The sequence below is a fragment of the Monodelphis domestica genome, chromosome 8 (assembly GCF_027887165.1).
Source record: "Monodelphis domestica isolate mMonDom1 chromosome 8, mMonDom1.pri, whole genome shotgun sequence".
Taxonomy (NCBI): Eukaryota; Metazoa; Chordata; class Mammalia; order Didelphimorphia; family Didelphidae; genus Monodelphis; species Monodelphis domestica.
The window spans coordinates 71,511,337-71,534,253 of NC_077234.1; the positions used below are offsets into that span (position 1 = coordinate 71,511,337).

Consider the following 22,917-nt stretch of genomic DNA (forward strand, 5'->3'; position numbering starts at 1 on the left):
GTCTCATGAGCTCCAACAAAAAGGAAGGAAATGTGAGACTAACACCATGAGTCTTTAAAGTGAGTTAACTGAAAGCTGGGGGCTGTTTAATTTGAGATGCCGGCAGCTAATGGCCCTTCAGAAAACTGAGATTTTCAATGTTGTCATTTGTGTTTGTAAATTCAAATTTGATTGGGTTAAAGTTTGTCCTGGAACTAAACTTTAATGTGATCTTATTTAAAGTGAGATATGCTCTCCTATTAGGATAATTGTGGTAAATCAGAACTTAAAAAGATATATATTTGCTATTTGTCATTAAGGCAATATGTTTGGAAATTGAATGGTTCAGGAAAATCTGAGTCCAAATCTGGTATCACTTCACTTTTGTTTGCTTTAATTTCCTCATCTGTAAAATGGGGTGATAATAGCACTTCCTTTCCAGGGTTGTTGTGAGGATCAAATCATAATCGTGAAGTGCTCAGTACAATGCTTGGCACACAGTGAGAACTATGTAAATGTTAACTTTTATTATTTCCCTTAAATGTAATTACTCTACAGATTTTTGAATGAGATTGTTACAGAATATCAACTTGCTATCTGGAAGAAGCAATTTCTCATATAAGTAAAATTGGAAATACATTCAGTTGAATTAATATTATCTGGAAAAAAGTTTCGTGCTATGTTTTAAAAGTATGTAATATTGTTTATATTTGGTTCGGCTTCTAATTTTTTGTGTATTGTGAATTTTGTGAAACCTTTGTACAAGAAATGATGTTAATTTGAAATAATGACACCCAGAGGATGTTGCACCATTATCATTAGAAAAATTATCTTTAAAAAATCTAGATTGTGTTAGATTATGAACTGAGCTGTTAAAGAACTGTGGTGAGTTCGGGGAAGGTCTACCCCAAACATATGTAACCTTTACTTGGTGGAATGAGCAGATAAGAACATGTTTCAACAGCTAACAAGAAAGGTGCTGTGGAATGCCTAGAGCATGGTCAGACTCCATCACTAGTTGTTTTCACTTTTGGTCTTGCCACTGGACTTTGATGGCTCTGGAAGAGAGAGAGAGGCTGTCCCACTTAAACTCAGTTCATGTGCAAGTCAAAATATCAGCCTGTGAAGTTTTTGGTCCTCTTCAAAAATGAAGGACAAACACTATTTTAATTTAAAAACCATTTAAATACATACATGAATAGGTTTGACAATTAGGTTCCAATAAATTGTCTTCTAGTACTTGCCTACATTTCTTTCTAAGCACAATCTAAAATGTTTTCTGTTTTAGAGTTCCAAGTTCCTAGGAGATAAGGACCTTGTCTAAGTCACCTTAGCTAGTAATGGGACAAGGACATCATTATGGGAAATATTTAGGCTTATGGTCCAAGGATCATCAAATAGGGAGGAGATCAGTCCTGAGGTAGAGAACCTTGACTTAGTTGATCTAGATTTCTCCTTTCTGGTGGCAAGATCGACAGCATCGTTCTTTCTTCTTGTAATCCACAGAACAGGCATGGCAGACGAGGCTTCCACAGAGTCTGTGGAAATCCAGAACCCTCTGGGTAAGTAGAGGTCAGTGAAATTAGGGGGAGAAAGGAGAGCAGGGATTTCTGTTGCTATGGGACTGATCTGGTCAGTGAAATTGATGCCCAGGGGGATAGTGTATATGAACCATACACCCCAATGGTCATTCTGTATGCTTCCTTCCAGCAGGACAGCCTGGCCCTTGACCATTTGAGTTTTGTGCCTTACTTTTCCTTCAAGATTTCCAGTCACCCTTGTTTCCTCTTTTCTAATCTTTTCCATTCTCCAAAGACAAATTCTCTTCATATCTCAATTCCTTCTCTCTTACTGCAGTTCCCCTTAATATATTCTCAGTGGAGGTGGAAAACAGCTCCATCCTTCTGTCAAAGAAATCACTTTAGAGATGAGAAGCCAGTGAATCAGTCAACTAATTGTTAGGCTACATAATCCCATCCCCTTCCTGCTTCTTCTCATTTTTAGTCTATCAACTATATCTTTATATCTTAATCCTTTCCTAGGATGGCTATCCAGCCCTCCTGTGAGGATATCCAGCCTAGAGCCCAGAGCCTAGAACTAGTTCTGGGTGTGATCAGGGTGTGATCAGGGCTGAGTGTAATGAAAGGATAATCTCACAATGCTGCCTGTATAAACTTTCTATTCTTGCATTTCCCACAGCCTTTAAGCGAGAAGGGGAAGAAGGCTGGGAGGAAGTATGGTAGTCTGAGAAGAAGGAAACTTTTTGCTCACTTGCAATGATATTTCCGAGACAGACGGCCAAAAATCTTGCTACAGATTATACAGAGCCCAGGGGCCAGGGAAGAAAGATGCTCAGTCTTCTGCCATAGGCTGTCCTTCTCCCTAGATGGATGGGATGGAGAGGATTAGATTGAAGAAGGAAGGACAGAAAAGTGGAGGGCAGATAGGGAGAGAGGTTTGTCAGTTAATCACCTAGAAGGACAAAGAACAGGTGGGGAAACTGAGATCTCTACTTGTTCTATTGAAATATGCACATCTTTCAAGGTCCAACTTAAATTCTATTTCTTCCATGAAACCTTCCCTGAAGGCGACTGAAGTCAAAGGAGTTTTCTTCCTCTGGAATTCTGTGCTCCTTAGTACTTTCATGTTCCTTCTGATACTCAGTGTATGGATACAGGTTGTTTTTTTCCTAACTAGAGTATTAGCTCTTTGAAGTCAGGGACTACTTTTTGAAATTATTTATATTATTATTGTAAATAAGAATCAATATACTCCCAATCAAGCTCTGTCTCCCCTACAAGGCTTTTTTCCAACCATTCTCACTTATAATAATTTTCCTTTTCTGAACTCATTCAACATTCAGAACTAAAATCACATAATTCAGCATTATGAACAATTAATGGTCTCAGAACTAGAAACTCCTGAGTTCAAGTTTTGCCTCAGATTCTATGACCTTGGGAAAATCAAAGCCTTTCAGTGCCTAGAAAACTCTAAGAGAAGGTAATAGCTTGTATTAGTAAAGGGTGTTTCCTTATCTGGGAGTTCCCTCTACCAGTGAAATGTAAAAACAATATGCCTGGTATTGCATAGTCATAGTGATACTATGCAGATCACATCCAATAAATATTTGTTGTCTGAGGCCAGAACCTTGACCTTCCATAGAGATCTACACAGAAACCGTGCTGAGGGATAGGAAAGAGGGAATGCAAATGAAGAACAATTTGGGTCTTTCTGCCACTTGTGTCTCCTTTCACCTTTTCCATGTTCCCATGTTCACCTTCTCTTCTCATACCCCAAGCCCTAGACCTATTCTTTCCATATCCAACCTCCTACTCTATTCCCTTACTGATGGGAGGTCTCCCATCCCTTACTGAATCAGCTCCACCAGACGTCTCTTCATGACTCTGACCAGCTCATGCTGCTCACTGAGGTCCTGTTGATACTGGTCTTCTCTCTTCTCAGCCTCCTGTTGTCTTTGTTCCAGCTCTCCTCTCAGTTGGGACTGCTGCCCTTGGCACCTGGATAGGGAGAGGTGTCTGGATTTTGAGGCAGGGATAGAATTATTTCTAGGTATGATGAAAGTCATGCTAAGATCAACATAGATGAAGAAATTGAAAGGGAGGTGAAGTATTTTCCTAGGGTCACTCATTTTATTATATGTCAGTCATGATTTGAATACAATTCTTTAATCTACAGATCTTTGCATATTGCAGATCTCAGACTCAGCATATCTGAAAACTTACTTTCTTTCTCATCAAACCTATCCTAAATTTCCTAAACTTCCCATTCTCATGCATTCCAACTCTATCTTTGTTCCTTTGCCCTAGCTTTCCTCCATGCCTGGAATATACCCCATTCTCACTTTTCTTATTTTAAATCTCTAGGCTTTTATCACCTTTCCTGAAACAGTTTGCAAAGGAGTGTAAATACCATGAAGTGATTGCCCTAAACTTCCATATCTCTTTACTGTATTGGAAGATTGAGTATTTTTTAGCCAAGTTTCTTTTGACCTCTGTGTTGAGGCATTTTCCTTTTTACCAGTTAAACTTCTGTAGGAAATGATGATAGAGTTGATATCTTTCTCTTTATCCATTTTCTATTTCAGGGTTAATGGTTATTTTGAATAGGTCAAGTTGAAACTATTGTATTTGGATATATGCCTTCTTATCTTTATCCTCTATTCTAAACTATGGTTAATCTTGTTTATTATTTTAGCTGGTTATTGGTTTGACTGTACTCTTCACCAGTAGGCTGGGCACTGTGTGATGAATTCTTTAACTATGGTAATCAATAGAATTGAGGAAATACAAGATGACTTTCAGTTCTGTGTGGTCTCCCCTGCTTCTTTTCTGCAGGGTGGCTTAAAAGGAGGCAGAGGGCACTAAGAATTACTCATTTTTAGACTATCTATAGATATTTACTTAATTACTGATATTCCAAATGTGAAATCCTAGCAGAGGAACTGAATTATATGAATACTGACATTGGTGGTGGAATGGAACCATAAGATATAAGAAAATTGTGGCTAAATGGAAGGATGGATCACAGGTTCTCCTTGGAAAGGCAAATGAAGGAATGTAGAATTGGTTGTATCACATGCTTAAGGGCACTAAGAAGCATTATTTTATTTGATACTTCATCTTGCGTTATTTATTTATTTTTATTTTTTTAAACCCTTACCTTCCATCTTGGAGTCAATACTGTATATTGGCTCCAAGGCAGAAGAGTAGCAAGGGCTAGGCAATGGGGGTTAAGTGACTTGCCCAGGGTCACACAGCTAGGAAGTGTTTGAGGCTTGATTTGAACCCAAGACCTCCTGTCGCTAGCCTGACTCTCAATCCACTGAGTTACCCTGCTATCCCTCACCTTATATTATTTATGAAGAGCAAAAGCAAGAAGATCATTATGAAGATAATTAGAACTTAGGTGTCAACCTCTACTGTAGAGGATATACAAGAGGAATTCTAGGAAGAGTTTGAGAAGTTCCTCCAAACCAAATCCTTACTATACGTTTTGAGACTTAGTGACATATGTGGAGAAAGATGTGGGGAGGAAAATGAAAAATATATTAGGAAGTATGTTTTGGAATTAAAATTAAGAAAATTAAAGGGGAGGGAAACTAGGTGACTTAGTGAATAGAGAGTCAGGCCTGCAGACAGGAGGTCCCAGGTTCAAATCTGGTCTCAGATACTTCCTAGATGTGTGATCCTGGGCAGGTCACTTAATCCCTATTGCCTAACCTCTACCATTCTTCTTCCATGGAACCAATACATAGTATTGATTCTAAGACAGAAGGTAAGGGTTTAAAAAAAATTAAAGAGACCATAAGTTTGTAGTCAACTCAGAAGCCTCTCATTTGTATATTTAACATAAATTAACAGAAATATAAAACATAAACATTAAATGTTAAATATAAATTATGTATTAATAGTAATATATACTCATTAATATTAAATGAAAATTAAATATATTAATACTAAATAGAATATATTTAATATTTTCTTTAAGAAGAGATTTGAAATAGCAGACATTGGAAAACAATGAAAAAATGAAGTTGATCATATCATAAAAGACAGAAAATGGCTATTTATTAATATAAGAATCATTTGTGCTATGTGGAGTACCCTTACGAGACATCTTTCTGTAGCTAGAGCATGAGTATTCCTAGAAAAGTCTACAGATCTCAGTGTGTTCATGAAGCTAGACAAAATGAGATGAAAACTTAAAAATATTTCAAGCTAGTGGCATTGTATGTGCTTTTAGAAATGTCATGATGGTAAATTTTCTTAGTGTTTTAACTGGAGAGAGTATATTTCTTATATAAATTATCTTTACACTTGATATAGTTAGTTGGTACCCATACTTTTTGTAAATAAGAGTTGTAGAGTAGTTGACAATTGTTCAGAATTTACAAGGCACATTTCACACTTTACTTCCTCTGATCTTCACAAAAACTCTCTGAGATAGATATATAGTTGTTGTTATCATCATCCCCATTATTTCCATTCTACAGGTGAGGAGACTGAGGCTCAGAGAAGTTAAATGACTTGTCCATGTTCACAGAGCCACCAAGTTTTTGAGGAAGGTTTACAAGCCAGGCTCTAGGCCCAGGACTTCTCTCATTACACCCTGGTTCCTTTTAGCACCAGTTCTCAACTAGAGAAATCTTTCATTATGACAATCAAACCATTTTCAGTCTGGAAGAATTTTCTGATTGGATCGATATTGTTTAAGAGTCATTGCAAAAACTTGGCATTTAAAGGGATGAGTTCGAGACCCAGTTCTCCTAGTTACCTTATGTGTTACTTTGAGCAGTGCCCTTCCTTCTTCTGTTTCTTTATCCATAAAATGGGGAGATGAGATTGCAGTGGAACTAAATAATTTATAAGGTCTTTTGTAGTTCTGACATTGAATGAGTCTATGAATAGGTGAGGAGCTCCCCTCCCTAACATGAATCATCAGGCTTTGCCACTGCTGACCCAATGCAGAATTTGGCTGAATGTTTAACTGATGATACTTAAAAGTTTTTAGATGTATTGTTGATGTATTAGACTCATTGAGATTTCTCACCACTGTTAAGTAGACAGTCAATAGAAGCATGCTGACTGACTGACACATTGACTCAGACTAAATCACAGCTGGCTTAGTTTTGCTGGCTGTCAGACTTCCACTAGAACCCCCAAGGCATGGGGTGAGACAAGGCTGATGTCTGGAGATAGAAAGAGAGACAGACAGACAGACAGACAGAGAGAATCAGACATTGAGGCAAAGGTGGAGAGGGAGGGAAAGGATTAAAGGAAATAGAAGGAGAGAGCCTGAACCAGAGATAGAGACAGAGACAGAGAAGAATTAGAAAGAGAAAGAGAAAGAGATGGAGAGAAAGAAAGAGGAGCGAGAAGAAGAGAGAGAAAGAATGAGGAAAGAGAAGAAGGGAGAAAAGGAGAGAGAATAGAGAGAGAAAGGAGAGGGAAGAAAGGAAAGGAAGAAAGGAGGAGGAGGAGAAGAACAAAGAAGAAGAAGAGGAGGAGGAGGAAGCAAAGAAGAGAAATGGATGTCTTAGAGTGCATTTAAAGGGAGGAGATAGAGAGATGAAGAGAAAATGGTTCTGGGAATAGGTTTCTGGGAAGCTAATCTATTGAATTCTCTGGAGATCTGGAACCCTCTTCATTTTCCTTTGCTTTAGGTACTTTTTCAAGTTACCTGAATAACTGTTCCTCCAGTTCTCTCAATTTCTCCTCCAGGCTCATTAGTAGTTTTTCTTTCTTCTGAGACTGTTCCTCAGCCTTCTGCAGACATTCCTTGAGGTTCTGCGAGATGAGCAAATATCCATGCACCCAAGGATGGCTTGGGAGAAAGGAATAGGAGAGGAATGGGGAAGGCCAACTAGAACTAGAAAGTTTTTTGGTTTTGTTTTTATAACCTTTATCTTCTATCTTACCATCAGTTCTAAGTCTGAAGAGTAGTAAGGGCTAGGCAATTAGGGTTAAGTTACTTGCCCAGGGTCACATAGCTAGGAAGTGTCTAAGGCAAGATTTGAACCCAGGGCCTCCTGACTCCAGAGGAACCAGAAAGTTAGTCAGAGATACTCCCTGCTAGGGGCTACTGTCTGTTGAGGAGATGCCCCAGGGGTTCATAATCAGCTGGACATTCAGTTATCCTCCCTAACATCCTTATGGCAGATGTCTAGGGATATGGCTCATGGACAAGATACCTAGGTTTTATCCTTAGTTTTTCTCTAGATATACTCTTTGAACCTAGAGGGGAAACTATTTCTAAACTGAGAGAAATTATTAAGAACAAAGCAGTGAGATGATTTCGTCTAGAGAAGAGAAAGCTGACTGGGAGTTTAATACCAGTCTTGAAATCCTGAAAAGATTGTTTAGGGGGAGCCAGGTGGCTCAGTGGATAGTGGGCCATGCCTGGAGTTGGGAGAACCTGGGTTCAAAATTGACCTCAGACACTTAGCTGTGTGGCCTTGGGTAAGTTACTTAACCTCAATTGCCTAGTCTTTACTGCTCTTTTGCCTTAGGATCAATATTTAATATTGTTTTAAAAAACATTGTCTGTTTTCACCTTTAACAGGATGAAACGAGGCAGAGGGCAGGAACTTGCTGACTTAGGAATCAGGAAGAATGAGCAGTCACAAAGACAGAGACAGAGAAACTCAGAGGTAGAGACATGGAGATCAAAGGAGACCCAGAGAACGGTGAAAGCATTGAGTACTAAAAAAGGCCCATTGGTTTAGGGGATGGCAAGAATCTAGATGAAATGATCTTTTTAGCCATGTCAAGCACTTCTTACCTTAATTACATCCTCAGCGTCTCTCAGGTTCTCTTGATCTTTCTCTGATGCTTCAGGCACCTGTCTTTGAGCCTGCTTACCTTTCTGTCCCTTTCCTGTCTCCAGGTCTTGAAGGATCTTGGAGTCTTCTGGGACTCCATGGGTCTCATGTTCCCTTCTGGGTTCTGACTGTTCTTCCTCAAACCTCTCCCCCAAGGCATTGGGCAGGTGTTTTGGAGCAAATCTCTGGTCTCTCCTTCCTTTGGGGGGATCTTTTAGCATTTTCTGTCCTTCTGGTCCCATCTGCTCTCTTTTCTTCCCAGCCCTGACAGAGGGCTCTTCCTTAATCTGCACTGTCTTTGAAGATATCCTTCCCCCATCTTCCTGTTCCACAACACTGAGATCTGCATGTGTTTGATTCTTTGGAGATGTACACAGCCATTCAACGGGCTCTCCTCCAAGAAACTGTACTCTTTCTTCCTTTTTCTGATGCATCTTTTCCTGTTCTGGCGCTTGTCTAATCTGAGGGGACCCAGGTATCTTGGCTCCTGGGAATCTTCCATGTTGCTTTTTATGCAGGCTGGGCACCTGCCCCTGGGGCATCTTCCTAATTTCCCCAAGCAGGGAGCTTAGGTGTGGGACCACTTCCAGTTCTTTGGAATCTTCAAGTGCCCCTTGACTTATTGTACTCTCAGAATCTTCTATCTTCTTTTCTGTCAGGGGTTCTTGTATCCCAGAACTGTTAGGTATCACCAGGCAGACCCCCTTGGAGACATCTCCTGGGGGTTGGCCAGCTAATGGGGTTAGTGGCTTTTTGGACTGGACACCTTTGCTTTTCAGATGTGTGACTAGGATCTAAAGGGAAGCCCCAAAATAAGTTATTTTTCTCTACAGACCAACCCCCTTGGTTAGCTCTGAGTAGATCTGAATATTCTCCAACTATTCCATTTCCCCAGGATCTATTTTCCCTGTTGCTCTGCCTCACCTACCTTTTTCCTCCTTTAATCTCCTCCTAAATGCCTTATGATGGACTCTTTCTCCATTCCCTTGGCTCCCTCTTCAACAAAAATGGAAAAGGCTCTGCATTCAGAGTCAGAGAAATATAGTTTGAACCCCAGCTTTGCCACTTACTCCCTGTGTGACCCTGCGCAAGTCTCTGAGCTCCAGTTTCCTTATCTGTGAACTGGGGAAGTCCAGTTAGATCCCTAAGCACCTATTCTTGAGCTCATTATTTCCATTCCACTCCCAAACCTCCATCTTCCGAAATTCCCTATTGCTCTTGAGGGTACCATCTTTCTTCCAATCACCGAGACACCCAGACTAGGTGTCATTCTCAACTTTTCACCCTCCCTCACTCTCCATGTCCAATCTTTTGCCAAGGACTATTGATTTTACTCTTGTGATATCCTTTGTATATTCCCTCCTTCCCTCTTCGACACTGGCACTACTCTGGTACAGATCTTATCATCTAATGATGGACAATTGCAATCACCTACTGGTTGGTCTTCCTGCATCAAGCCCCTCTACACTCTTGTCCGTCATCTCTACTGTCAAAGAGATCTTCCTTAAGTACAAGTATACTGTTACTCAATCCCCTCCGTTGGCTCCCTATCACCTTCCGGATCAAACATAAAATTCTCTGGCTTTCAAAACTCTACATAACCTTGCTTTCCCCACCCTTCCAATCATCTTATATCTTTCAAATGTTCCCACCACCCCAGTACTCTTTGGTCTAGGGACACTGGCCTCCTTACTAGCCTTGAATAAGATATCCTATTCCTTGAGTGTAGGCTTTTTCACTGGCTGTCTTTCATATTTGGGATACTCTCCCTTTTCATTCTCTACTTTTTGGCTTCCCTGCCTTCCTTCAAGTCCTAGCTAAAATCCTATCTTCTTTGGGCAGCTAGGTGCCTCAACGGATAGAGAGCCGGACCTAGAGATGGAGGGTCCTAGGTTCAAATCTGGCCTCAGACACTTCCTAGTTGTATGACCATGGGTAAGTCACTTAACCCCCATTGCCTAGCCCTTCCAGCTTTTCTGCCTTGGAACCAATACACAGCATTGATTCTAAGATGGAAGATGAGGGTTTAAAAAAATTAAATAAATAAAACAAAATCCTACCTTCTACAAGAAGTCTTTCCTCCCCTTAATTTTAGTGCCTTCTCTCTCTCGATTATTTCCAATTTGTCATCTCTAGATACTTGTTTTACACAGTTTTACACAGACAGCATGCTGTCTCCCTTAGTAGACTATGAGCTTCTTGAGAGCAGGGCTTGCCTTTTGTTTTTATTGATATGTTTGGTGTTTAGTATAGTGCCTGGCGCATAGTAGGGGCTTGATAAATATTTATTACCTACCTGTTTCTGACCCTCTGTTCTCCCCGCCTAGAAAGACTTCAGGCATCCTTAAGGGACTTCTCAGGACCCAGGATTCCCCTTCTTCTCTATCCTCTATTATCCCCATCCCTTCTCTTACTCTTCCTGGACCTTTGCTTGTAGAGTTCACTCATCTGCCCAACTAGCTACCACAGTTTCTTTCTTGGAATTTCCAGCTTGCTGACTACTCCATCTACTGGACACAACAGAGAAGCAACAAGGCACAAGTTAAGGTAGGAAGGAGTGGCCATACCTCTTGACGCTGTTTGTTTCTTAACTTCTCCTGGCTTATAGTACTGGAATTCCGGCATGGTGACCTGAAAGGTTGGAGGCAGAGGAGCACCTTGTCTCTCCTTCTAGGTGGATATTTGGCTCCCAGCTGTGACATTTCCCCACCCTTGTGGACATCTTTGAGGGTGGACCAATGAAGAGTTGATGGGAACTTAGAGTAATAGGGGAAAAAGAGGTAAGAAGAGTCTGGAGGGTGTGTGCATGTGTGTGTGGTCAGAGGCAAGGAGACCAGTGGGCTCTGGAATGGGTCCCTTTCAGGGGGTCTTCTCCATTAGAAGGTCACTTACTCTGAGAACATAGGCCAGCCCCCATCAAGGTCGGACCTCTGCAACTCGAGATCAAAGGCCACTCCATTCAGAACGTAGAGGGACTCGAGGATGTCAATGCTCAGTTCTGGGCACAGGAAGGGGCTTTGGCTTCCATACCACTTCCTAAGGCAACCACATCAGCTTAGGCTCCAACTTCTGGCCCCAATATTCTTATTCTTGACTCATTCTCCCTAAGTACTAGAAATGAATCTTTTGTCTAATGTCGCAAAAGGAATTTCCTTTCCTGAACTGCCCCCTCTCCCAATTCTGGGTGATGAGTTTCTTACTAATTTCTCAAGGGAAGTTTCCCTCCCTCTGAAGTTCCTGGGTCTGTACAAGGAGAGACCCCAGAAGCAGGTCATTCAGGTGTTTTGTACCTTACTCTGACACTTCCTTCCTCTTTACCCCTACCCCACCTCAGTTTTCTCTTCTGTGGTACCCAACTTGATCTTGAGGGAAATGGGACCTATGGATGAAATGGTAGCAGGAGCAACTGGCATTAGCGATCAGAAAGAACTTTCCTGCAATGATAGGTGGGATATGAGAGAGAATGGATCAATGAATGGAGGGCAAAGATCATTCCCTCTATTTTTTTAATTGAAAATTTTTATTTAATTCATTCCCTCTCTTACATGATTACTGGCTCTGGCTTTTTGTTTATTCCCCCTCTTCCATGCCTCCATGTTTCCATTCATCTCCCCAACAATTAATCCCTGGATTTTTTGATGCTATATTATAGGAAACCTCCTTCATCCTCCTTCTGAATTGGATACATACCAACATATGTGTATGTATTCAATTGGAGGTATACACACGTACACTGGATATATTTTATATTTATATACATTGGATATGTGCACATTGGACTTATACGTGTATATCTAGCCATACACATTCAATGGATATACACCTACATACTCATGCATGCACATATATGTCCAATGAAGTGGTGGGATTTTAAGGGGCAGAAGAAGTCTTTGACCTGATGAGTTCAGGGTCCAGAAGGCAGAGCTGCAGAGTGTCAGCCAACTGTCTGTGGGCTAGACAGAATCGAATAAATGCACGACCTCTCCCCACTGTGGTCTTCAGCTGCAAAATAATAAAGGTGTGGTCGAGGTGGGCAAAGCCTGGCAGTAAGAAGGCGCCTGAGTGGCCAGTGAGTGCTTTAAGGGATATGTATGATGCTGGAGTATAAAGGAGAAGATCCAGGGGTGGGGTGAAAGGAAATGTGCTAGAAGGACAAGGAGGAGCTACTAAGGGAGTCCTGGGTGGAGGAGCAGAGGATGGGGTGACAAGGAGGACTCTAGGGGAGAGGGGAGGGAGATGGGCAAAACCTAGAGGAAAGGGTTGGCAGAATATTGAGGCACAAGGGCAGGGTATCAGAAGATCTTGGGAGTAGATAGAGATAGAAAGGAACTCAGAAGTCTTCTTGTACAATTTCCTCATTTTGCAAATGAGGAAACTGAGGGCAGGAGAAGATCTGAATTTCAATAGTAAAGGAACAATATATAGGTCTGTGTGCTGAGAAAATCAAAGGTAACAGCTCAAGGGGAGAAGAGGGGTGGAGAGAAATAGAGACAGAGAAAGAAATAGATATGGACAGAGATACAAAGGCAGAGATAGAGAGACTAAGACAGAGAGATAAATATGGAGAGCCAATAATATAGAGACACAGAGAGAGAGAGACAGACAAAGAGACAGACACAGAGAGAGACAGACAAAGATAGAGAAACAGAGACAGAGAGACAGAGAGAAAGAGAGTGGGATGGGGGTGGGGTGGGAAGGCACAGTTTGCATGGTAAGACCAAGGTAGTATCCAAGAAACAAATGAAACCCAGCCATCTTCAAAGGATAAGGTCATGGTGGGAATAGTTAATTTGGATGTCTCCCATCTCCTTTCTTTTCTCCTTATTACTGATGCTACCTTGTCCTGGGCATAGACAAATCGAATGCCTTCCATGTTTCCACCATTCCGCTGCAGGGCCATGGAAAGGAAGTCCCAGTAATCCTTCCGGGGTCCCAAGAATCTCTTCTGATTTTTCTGATCAAACTGGGACAGGACAGGGAATGGGAACAAGACATGAAGATGTTTTTTCCTCTAAACCCATAATCAGAACACAGATTTTTTTTTTCTTAGTTCATCCATTTTTTTTTTTAATTCTTGCCTTCCATCTAGAATCTATAGTGTGTATTGGTTCCAAGGCAGAAGAGTGGTAAGGGCTAGGCAATGGGGGTTAAATGACTTGCCTAGGATCACACAGCTAGAATACCTTTCTTTAGAATATATTAAGCTGTTGCCTTACCATGGTCCCCTATTATCTTATATCATATTTCTATATCTATCATATTTTCTCTTCCTGGCCGCTATTAGATATATAAACTCTTTGAGGACAGGAACAACACTGTTTTTCACCTTTGTATCTCTAGAACTTATTACCATATTACTTATTATTATTTTTCACCTTTGGAAGAGGAGGTGGGGTGCTTATGCATCAAGAACAAAGATTACCAACAAAACACTAAGACATATAATGCAGTGGGCAACTGGGTAGCTCAGTGGATTGAGAGCCAGGTCCTGGGTTCAAATCTGGCCTCGGACACTTCCCAGCTGTGTGACCCTAGACAAGTCACTTAACCCCCATTGCCTAGCCCTTACCACTCTTCTGCCTTGGAACCAATACACAGTATGGATTCCAAGATGGAAGGTATGGGTTAAAAAAAAAAAGACATATAATGTTATGGTCTCCATTGCATTGGATGCATCCTTTTTGGAAGATTTGAGAGCAGACAAGGATGAAAATCATATGAGATAAGGCTGCAAATGTATTTGATTTCCCCTAGCTGCCACAATCTACCTGTAGCAAGAGCTCCACGTAGCCACACAGTCCATGCAGTTCAGCACTGGCATCTGTCACTGGTTGTTCTTGTTCGCCATATCCCCAAAGGATAGCAGAGACAACTTCTGCAGAGAAGAAAATAGACACCTGGGCAGTAAGGCCCAAAATGGACTAAATTTGTTCTTGACTTCTTGTCTCATTTTGGAAAGCAACTAAGAAAACCTCAGACATCTTACTTACTTTTGAGGTCCTGGATAACTTTCAGGATGTTCCTATCTCTTTCCATAGTGACTCTGAAAGGGAATGATTCTTCATGATTTTATTTTATTTTTAAACCCTACCTTCCATCTTAGAATCAATACTGTACATTGGTTTTAAGACAGAAGAGCAGTGAGGGCTAGCCAATGGGGATATGTGACTTGCCCAGGGTCATACAACTAGAAAGTGTCTGAGGATAGATTTGAATCCAGGACCTTCCCTCTCTGGGTCTGGCTCTTAATCTACTGTGCCACCTAGTTGCTCCTGGTTGTTTATCTTCTGACACAGAAAGTTCTCTAGACTCTTCCCAATCTTGCCCACCATTTTCACTATCTGTCTAACCTTTTAGAAAGTTTATCTCAGCAAGGATATGTAAAGAAGATAGATAAGAAACAAATATATAGAACAAATAAGATTTTTATTAACTGGTAAAGGTTTATATATAATGTTTAATTATATATAAACATAAATTAAAAATAAGAAATCATATATACACAAACATACAATCATAAATATGTGTGTACTATATATGGTATATATGTATGGTATACATATACCATACACATATATATGTATATGTATATATGTATATGTGTGTGTATATAAAATCCTCTATAACACAGTTGGTTCTCCAAGGCTATTAGCTCCAGAGCAGGTACCAATCTTTAATGGTGGAAGGAATTTACCTATCAGGAATTCCATAGATGAATGAAAATACATATCAAGTATTATATGTACAATGTGTATTTCCTTTTGGCAAACTATATAATATTTGGAGTATACGGTTTATCAATGATTTTATTTTTTACTTTGTATATTTGTTTTTTGGTTGGGATTATTATTTAGGGGTATTATAAAATTATTTTACTCCTTTCTCTTCATCTTTATTTTTTCATAATTTTAGAAATGCTAGTAATAGTAATTAGAGAGAAGAATAAATAAAAGGGGAAATGTTGGCAAAGAGGAGACAACATTATCCTTAATTGTAGACAACATGATTTGCTTAGAAAACCCTAGAGAATTAGCAATTATTAATTCAATAAAGTAGCCAGATACAGAAAAAAATGGCCAGCATTTCTACATAACAATAACAAAACCCAGAGGGAAATGATTCAAGATTCAAGTAACTACAAAATAAACTATCTACAGATACCTACCATATGATTTTATAAATGTAAGTAAAGATCAGTATTTATAGATATAATATATTATAACGACCAAACTATCAAAGAGGTTCTTTATAAAGCTAAGTATGATAATCATAAATTTCCTTTGGAGGAACAAGAAGTCTAAATACTTATGGAACATGAAGAAAAAAAAAGTAGCAATGAAAGGAGGCTAACATTTCCAGACCTCCAATTATATTATAAAGTGGTAATGATAAAAACCATTTAGTACTGGTTTAAAAAATAGAAAAGTAGATCAATGGAACAAATGAAGGAAAATCAGAAACAACCGAACTCAATAACTCAATGTTCAATAATCCTGGGAACATAAATTAAATCAAACAATTAAATTGACTTTGCAGGGAAAAACAGATTGGCAAAAGAAAAATTGTTTAGGGCAATGTCTTAACTAATAGAATAAAAATCTCAAAATGATTATGTGATTTGAGTATAAAAGATCACATCATTAAAAAATTAGAAGAGGACAAAATCTAGTACCTCTTGCAGATATAGATTGGGGGAAAATAATCAAATAAGAGATAGAAAAGATAAAACAGATGATTTTGATGACATGAAATTGAAAGCTTTTGCATTTACAAAATCAAAAATAAGAAAAGGAACTATAAATGGGAGGGGGACTTTTAATAAAATATTTCTTACAAGAGTCTGCTCTAAGATATTCAACATTAAAACAAATATATATAATATTTCTCAAAAGATAAGTGGACAAGGAATAAGAACAAACAATTCTCCAAAGAAAAATCACAAAATGTTAACAATCATAAGGAAGATTATTTAAATCATCTGTAAAAAGTGATATGCGTTTAAAAGTTTAAAAACAACTTGAAGATTTCATTCACATCTAGCAAAAGTTAGTGTTAGAAAAACTATGGGAACTCTAGCATGTGAAAACACTAATAGAGGATCTGAGAATTGATTTAAAAATTCTGAAAAGCAATTTGGAAATAAGCTTAGAAAATGACCATACCCTTTGATCTAGAAATCCCAAGTATATGCCCCCCAGAGATCAAGAGAAAAAGAATGGGATGATACATACAAAAATATTTGCAGCAGTTTTTTTTAATGTGACATCACAGAAATGAAAACAAAGTAGATGCAAATTAAGTAGGGAATATCAAAATAAAGTGTGGCTTATGAATGTATTGGATTATTAGTTGACAGTAAGAATGACTAATATTAAGGATTCAAGGGAGCATGAGAAGGTATATGTGAACTTATGCGGATGGAAGTAAGCAAAAGAATGAAAGCTACTTATGATTGTAACAAAGAAAACAGAAGGAACAAAATCAACAAAAATGTAACTGAATGCTGCATAGTTATAATGACCAAACTTGGATCTTGAGGGGAAGGGAAGAGAATAAGCACTTAATAAGCACTGATTATATACTAGACGCTGTACTTAGCACTTAATGAAGATTTCATTTGAAAAAGCACACCTTTCTCTCTTCATTGAGGAAGAGGACTATGAATATAGAATAATTCATATGCTACAAGATAGTGGATTTATTGGTTAGTTTTGCTGAACAACTTTTTTTCTCTTTTCTTTCCAATATTGGTCACCAAGAGTAACACATTAATAAGCCTGTTTTTATCCTATAGGCAACAGGAAGCTATAGAAAATTTTCAAATGACTCAATCAAGACTACTTTAAGGGGCAGTTTGTGTCTCAGTGTCTAGAGAGACAGACCTAGAGATGGGAAATCCTGAGTTCAAAGGTGACCTCAGATACTTCCTAGCTGTGTGACCCTGGGCAAGTCTCTTACCCCCCATTGCCTAGCCCTTACCACTCTTCTGCCTTGGAACCAATACACAATATTGATTCTAAGACAAAAGGTAAGGGTCAAGAAAAAAAAAAAGATTGCTTTTGTCAGTAATGAAGACTATCAACTGAGGAGGGGAAGATATTAGAAGTAGGATTTTAATGAAGAGGTTACTGAAATAGCCCAGGCAAGAAGGAATGAAAGCTTGAACTAGAGTGGTATCTGTTCTAGTGAAGAGAAGGGGATAAATGGAAACAATATTATGGAGATAGAAATGACAAAACTTGTCAACTGATTACTAGGTGGCTCAGGGAATAGAGTGTTGGGTCTAGAGTCAGGAAGACTCATGTTCCTAAGGTCAAATCCAGGCTCAGACAGACATCAGCTATCTGACTCTGGGCAAGTCACTTAATAACCCTGTTTGCTTCAGTTTCTTTAACTGTAAAATGAGCTAGAGAAGGAAATGGCAAACCAATTTGGTGTCTTTGCCAATAAAACCCTAAATGGGGTCATGAAGAGTTGGATATGACTGAAAAATGACTGAACATCAAATGATTTGTTATGGGGTAGGCTTAGAGAAAGACACAAAATCCAAGATGCCTCTGAGATTGGGAACCTTTTACTGGAGAAGTGATGTATTAGAGGGAAATAAGGAAATTTGGAAGAGGAGCAAGTTTAGGGGAGAAGATAGAGTTCCATTTTGGACATTATGAGTTGGAGATGCCATCTTTGAATGGCCATATTTAATAGATTGTTAGCATGTGAGACTGGGTTCAGGAGCCAGATGAGGATGATCTATGGATATGTAGATCTGAGAGTCATCTACACAGAAGACAGAACTGAGGAGATCACCACAAGAGAAAGTGTAGAGAGAGAAGATAGGAATGCTCAGATCAGAGTCTTGTCAAGGACACCAGTCTTTGGAAGAGTGAGACATGGAAGATGATCCAGTAAAGAAGACTTTTAAGCTCTTTTCCTGGTGTATGATCTTCTACTCCTATAGCTATGTGTCTACCTCTTCTCCCCTGATCCCTCTAGGATTAAGTCCTTACGTTAAGCATACCATTTGAGGATCCCATCCTCCTCTATGATGTGTTCCCTTGCCCTTCTGAGAAGTCAGCCTCCTAAGAATAGTCATCCTTGAGACACACACTCACTCCTTCCTGATCCTCAGCTGAGTGGAAAGTCTGATTGCTTTCAAGGAAATGAGTGAAGGGAGAGAGCACCCCTGGGAAATGGAGAAATGGGAAAGGGACTAGACAAGAGCCAAGAGTACTGGCTTCCTTCATCAATTCTGCCAGAGATTCACAGTGGAAGTCCAGTCTGCCCCTATCCTCCATTCCCCTCATCTGTAAAACTGGGAGTAATAGTGCCTATCTTGCAGAGTTGATATGAGGATGAAATGAGATAAGAATTTTAAAAGGCACTTAGCACATAAATAGGTACTACACAAATGCTTATTTCCTTCCCTATCCTGGAAGGTCCTCTGACTCCTTAGGATCTAAGGAGAGCTTTAGGGGGCCAAAAAATTGTAGACACAGACACACAAGGAGTCCATGACCAGGTATGGGTAGTACAATTAAAGAGGCTTAACTTTAATCAGGTTAGCAAGGATAGAGATTGCTCAGAAGAAGGCAACAGGAACTCCAGTCTTTGTCATGAGATGATTGCTTGAAGGAATCAGGGATATTCAGACTAAAGAGGATAAGACTTAGTTGGGACATGATAATTATCTTCAAGTATTAGAAGAGCTGTTATATGGAGAAGAGATTAGTTTTATTTCACTTGGTCTCAGAGGGCAGAATTAATAGGGGTAATTGGAAATTGCAGAGAAGTTGACCTGAAATCAGTGGAAGAATACTTCCTAACAAATATAGACACCCTTGGGGGCAACTAGGTGGCTCAATAGATAGAGAGTCAGGCCTAGAGACAGGACTGACCTCAGACACTTCCCAGTTGTGTGACCCTGGGCAAGTCACTTAACCCCCATTGCCTAGCTCTTGCCACTCTTCTGCCTAGGATCCAATACACAATATTGATTCTAAGAAGGATGGTAAAGGCTTTAAATATGCATATATATTGAGTGATAATACATATATAATCCAGTAGAATTGCTTGTTGGCTCTGTGAGGAGGAGGGAAAAGGGAACAGAAAGAATATGAATCATGTAACCATGGAAAAATGCTTTAAAATAAATTAAAATATATAATATATATAATATATAAGTTAAAAAAATATACATATACCCCAAAGTCACGTGAGCTTCCTTGGGAGGGTCTAGATTTCTTTCACTGGAGGTCTTCAAGAAAGAGCTTGGAATGGCTAAACAAGTTGTGGCATGCAATTGTGTTGGAATATTACTAATCCAAGAGAAGTGACAAGCAGATAAATTTAAAATAAACACGGAAAGATCTACATGAAATGATGAAGAATGAAACAAGCAGAACCAAGAGAACATTACATACAGTAAAAGAAATATTGTTTGAAAAATGACTTGTGTATATTCACCTCCAGGGAAAGAACTGATAAATAGAAATACGACATAGTTTTATATATACACATATATATATATATATATTTATCAAATAAGACTTCCTCTAATGGAGGTGGTGTGGGAAGGAGGGAATTAACTGGGGGTATTTTAATGTAACAAACAAATATAATAATTAATTTTTAAAAAGAAAGAGCTACATGGACTCTCTGTAGGGATGTTGCAGAGGAAAGTTTTGCTCAGTTATAAATTGACTTTCCTGAGAGAATGTAAGCTCCTTGAGGTCAGGGGCTGTTTCATTTTTGTCTTTGTATCTCCATTTCCCAGTGCTGGCATGTAGCAGGCCCTGAATAAATGTTTATCAATTGATTGATTCAAGTACTAGTTGGACTTACTGGCTTCTGAGGTCCCAACCAAATTGTAGGGGTTGGTAGGGATATTATTAGGGAATATGAAATATCACTGGGGAAATCAAGGCACAAATGGGAGAGGAGACCCTATAGGTAATTGGAGTTGGGTAGTATTGGAAAGAAACTGTTAGATCCTGAAAATCATGAAAAATCTCTCACTCACTAAACCCCCTCCCGTACTCCTCAAGGAATGGCCGTTGGCTACTCACCCAAGAAGGACTGGAGTGGTCACTGTGGCACAAGAACTGGAATGTTTTTGTGTCTGTCTAGTCCTTGTAGCCTTCTCTGAAACCTGTTGTTCAGACAGTGACTCATGTCTAGTATCACCCAGGGCCTCTAAGAGGGTGAGGGGAACTCCAGAGCCTTGTGAAAGAAGGAGTAGGGAATAGTGGAAGGTGGGAAGGAATCAGAAGACCAAAGACAAGAAAAGGGAAGCAGAGGGACACTGAGTGATAGTGATGGGAGAAATAGATTTGAGGGAATTTGGATTTCTGGGTTTAGGAGAGTAAAAGGATTGTGGAAAGTAGAAAGAGCCAATACATTATGGTGGAAAGAATATTTGATCAGAGGATCTGGATATGAAACTAGGTCTGCTTCTTACAGACTTGAGTAATCTTGGTTCCTTTATTTCTCTCTGCCTCTGTTTTCTCATCATAAAAATGAGGGCACTGAATTAGATAATCTAGAAGGATCCTTTCTATTTGTAAGTCAAGTCAGGTTAAACGGCACCCATTATGTGATAGGCACTCTACTAAGCACTAGATCACAGGAAAGACTACATACAAACAAGATAGAGAATTTGGAGAAAACCAACAGAAGAAAAGCATGGTGCTAAGGGGGATAAAGAAAGGCTTCTTATAGAAGGTAGGTTTTTAGTTCACATTTGAAGGAAGTCAGAAAAGTCAGGGAATTCAGATGTGGAAATGAGGAAGAGTATTTAGGCATGAGAGAAGACAGCCAGTGAAAATACATAGATTTAGGAAATGGAGTATCAGGGAAATAGTAAGGGGAACCATACCACTGTATTGTAGAATATGAGCAGGAGAGTAAGGTGGAAAAATGTAGGAAAGAGAGGAAAGGACCAGGCTATAAAGGGCTTTAAAAGTCAAACATATCATTGTAATTTATGAATTAATGAATGAAAACCTTCTGAAGCTAAGGGAGTAGTAATGAACTTTGGAAGGATCTCTCCCTGCTCTCTCTCTCTTTCTCTCTCTCTCTCTCTCTCTCTCTCTCTCTCTCTCTCTCTCTCTCCCTTTATATATATAAATAATTCTCTGATAGATAAATGATCAGAGGATATAAACAAAGAACTAAGTCACTAATAATAATAAAAATGCAAATCAAAACAATCCTGATATTTCACCTTACACCTGTGAATCTTAAATTTTCTCAGACTCTACCTTAGAACATTTGGTTAAGGTTATTCCTTATTTTAAACAATGGAGGTACTTCATCAGGAATGTATTGGGAACTTAAAATTACTCCACCCATACTTAGGCATACTTTAGGGGAAGATAAAGTTGTAAAACTCCTTAATAAACAATGAAAAAGTACTTAACTCATACTTATAGTGAGGCCAAAACCTTAAACTAGGTCTATTTTTAGACCTAATACAAAAGGGTGCTAAGTACCTATGAAGGTCAAATTAATCACTAAAAGGTCAGGCAACTTGCAAGGGGCAAAGAGGTGTGAACTTACTCAGAAGATATAATCTACCCAGAGAAGGTGAGACCTAAAAACTAAGAATGGGCTGTCCTAGGAAAAGCGTCTACTGTAATTGATAGACATGAAGATTTAGGGGAGGTGACACAAGAGAAATTTCTCTTTAAAAGGAGCTGTCTGAACCAGTTCAGGGGAGTTCGAGTTAATTCAGCCTTGGAAGCTGAATTGGAGGTCAGGAGTCAGAGGAGGCTGCTGGGTCTCTGAACACTAGAGTTTTGCTTGGAAAGATCTTGTGGTGAGTGATTAAAGACTGACTTAATTTCTCTCTTAAAGAGAAAAGGTCTAGGCTATTGACCTAGACTTGAGCCTTTTCCCTACTATTTCCTCTTACTCTGTCTCTCTCCCTTCCTTTAATTCCTTCATTCGTATTAATTAAAATCTCCATAAAAACCCAGCTGACTTGGGTATTTTCATATTTGGGATTTTTCCCATGGCAACCACTTTTTTTTTTTAATCCTTACCTTCCATCTTGGAGTCAATACTGTGTATTGGCTCCAAGGCAGAAGAGTGGTAAGGGCTAGGCAATGGGGGTCAAGTGACTTGCCTAGGGTCACACAGCTGGGAAGTATCTGAGGTCAGATTTGAACCCAGGACCTCCTGTCTCTAGGCCTGGCTCTCAATCCACTGAGCTACCCAGCTGCCCCCCCCCCACTTATTTTTGATTTAACTCAAGACACTAAAAATTATCTTTACAGTTTTGGCAATTCAAAGTCTTGAACCCATATTTTTGTGGTCACACACCCTGAAAACTGGCAAAAATAAAAAAATGGCAACAGTCAATTTGGAAGAATTATAGAAGCATAGGCACACTTATTCATTGTTGGTGGAGCTGTGAAGTGGTATAATCATTTTGGAATGCAGTTTGGAATTATTTGAATGAAATTACTAAAATTTCCATACCTTTGAACCAGAGACTCCATTATTGGGCTTATGTATATGTATCTCCAAAGGAAGCCATTAATAAGAAGAAAGTCCTCATATACTTTAAAATATTTATAGCAGCACTTTTTTTTTTG

At 39.3% G+C, this 22,917-nt stretch overlaps 1 protein-coding gene across 2 annotated transcripts; it reads right to left on the reverse strand.

Moving 5' to 3' along the window:
• Positions 1-424: 424 nt before the first annotated feature.
• Positions 425-20,483, reverse strand: RUFY4 (RUN and FYVE domain containing 4). 2 transcript variants are annotated; one of them, XM_056806813.1, is made up of 12 exons: positions 20,386-20,483; positions 14,311-14,363; positions 14,089-14,195; positions 13,158-13,283; positions 12,216-12,322; positions 11,213-11,356; positions 10,888-10,951; positions 8,281-9,114; positions 7,180-7,286; positions 3,351-3,497; positions 2,251-2,361; positions 425-1,537 (listed from the first exon to the last, which is right to left on the reverse strand). In XM_056806813.1, the coding sequence occupies exons 2-12, from the start codon at positions 14,354-14,356 to the stop codon at positions 1,300-1,302; spliced, it is 2,031 nt and encodes a 676-aa protein (XP_056662791.1). In that variant the 5' UTR covers positions 14,357-14,363; positions 20,386-20,483; the 3' UTR covers positions 425-1,299. The 2 variants fall into 2 exon arrangements, with proteins under 2 accessions (XP_056662791.1, XP_056662792.1); XM_056806814.1 differs by having other exon boundaries at positions 1,328-1,517.
• Positions 20,484-22,917: the final 2,434 nt, after the last annotated feature.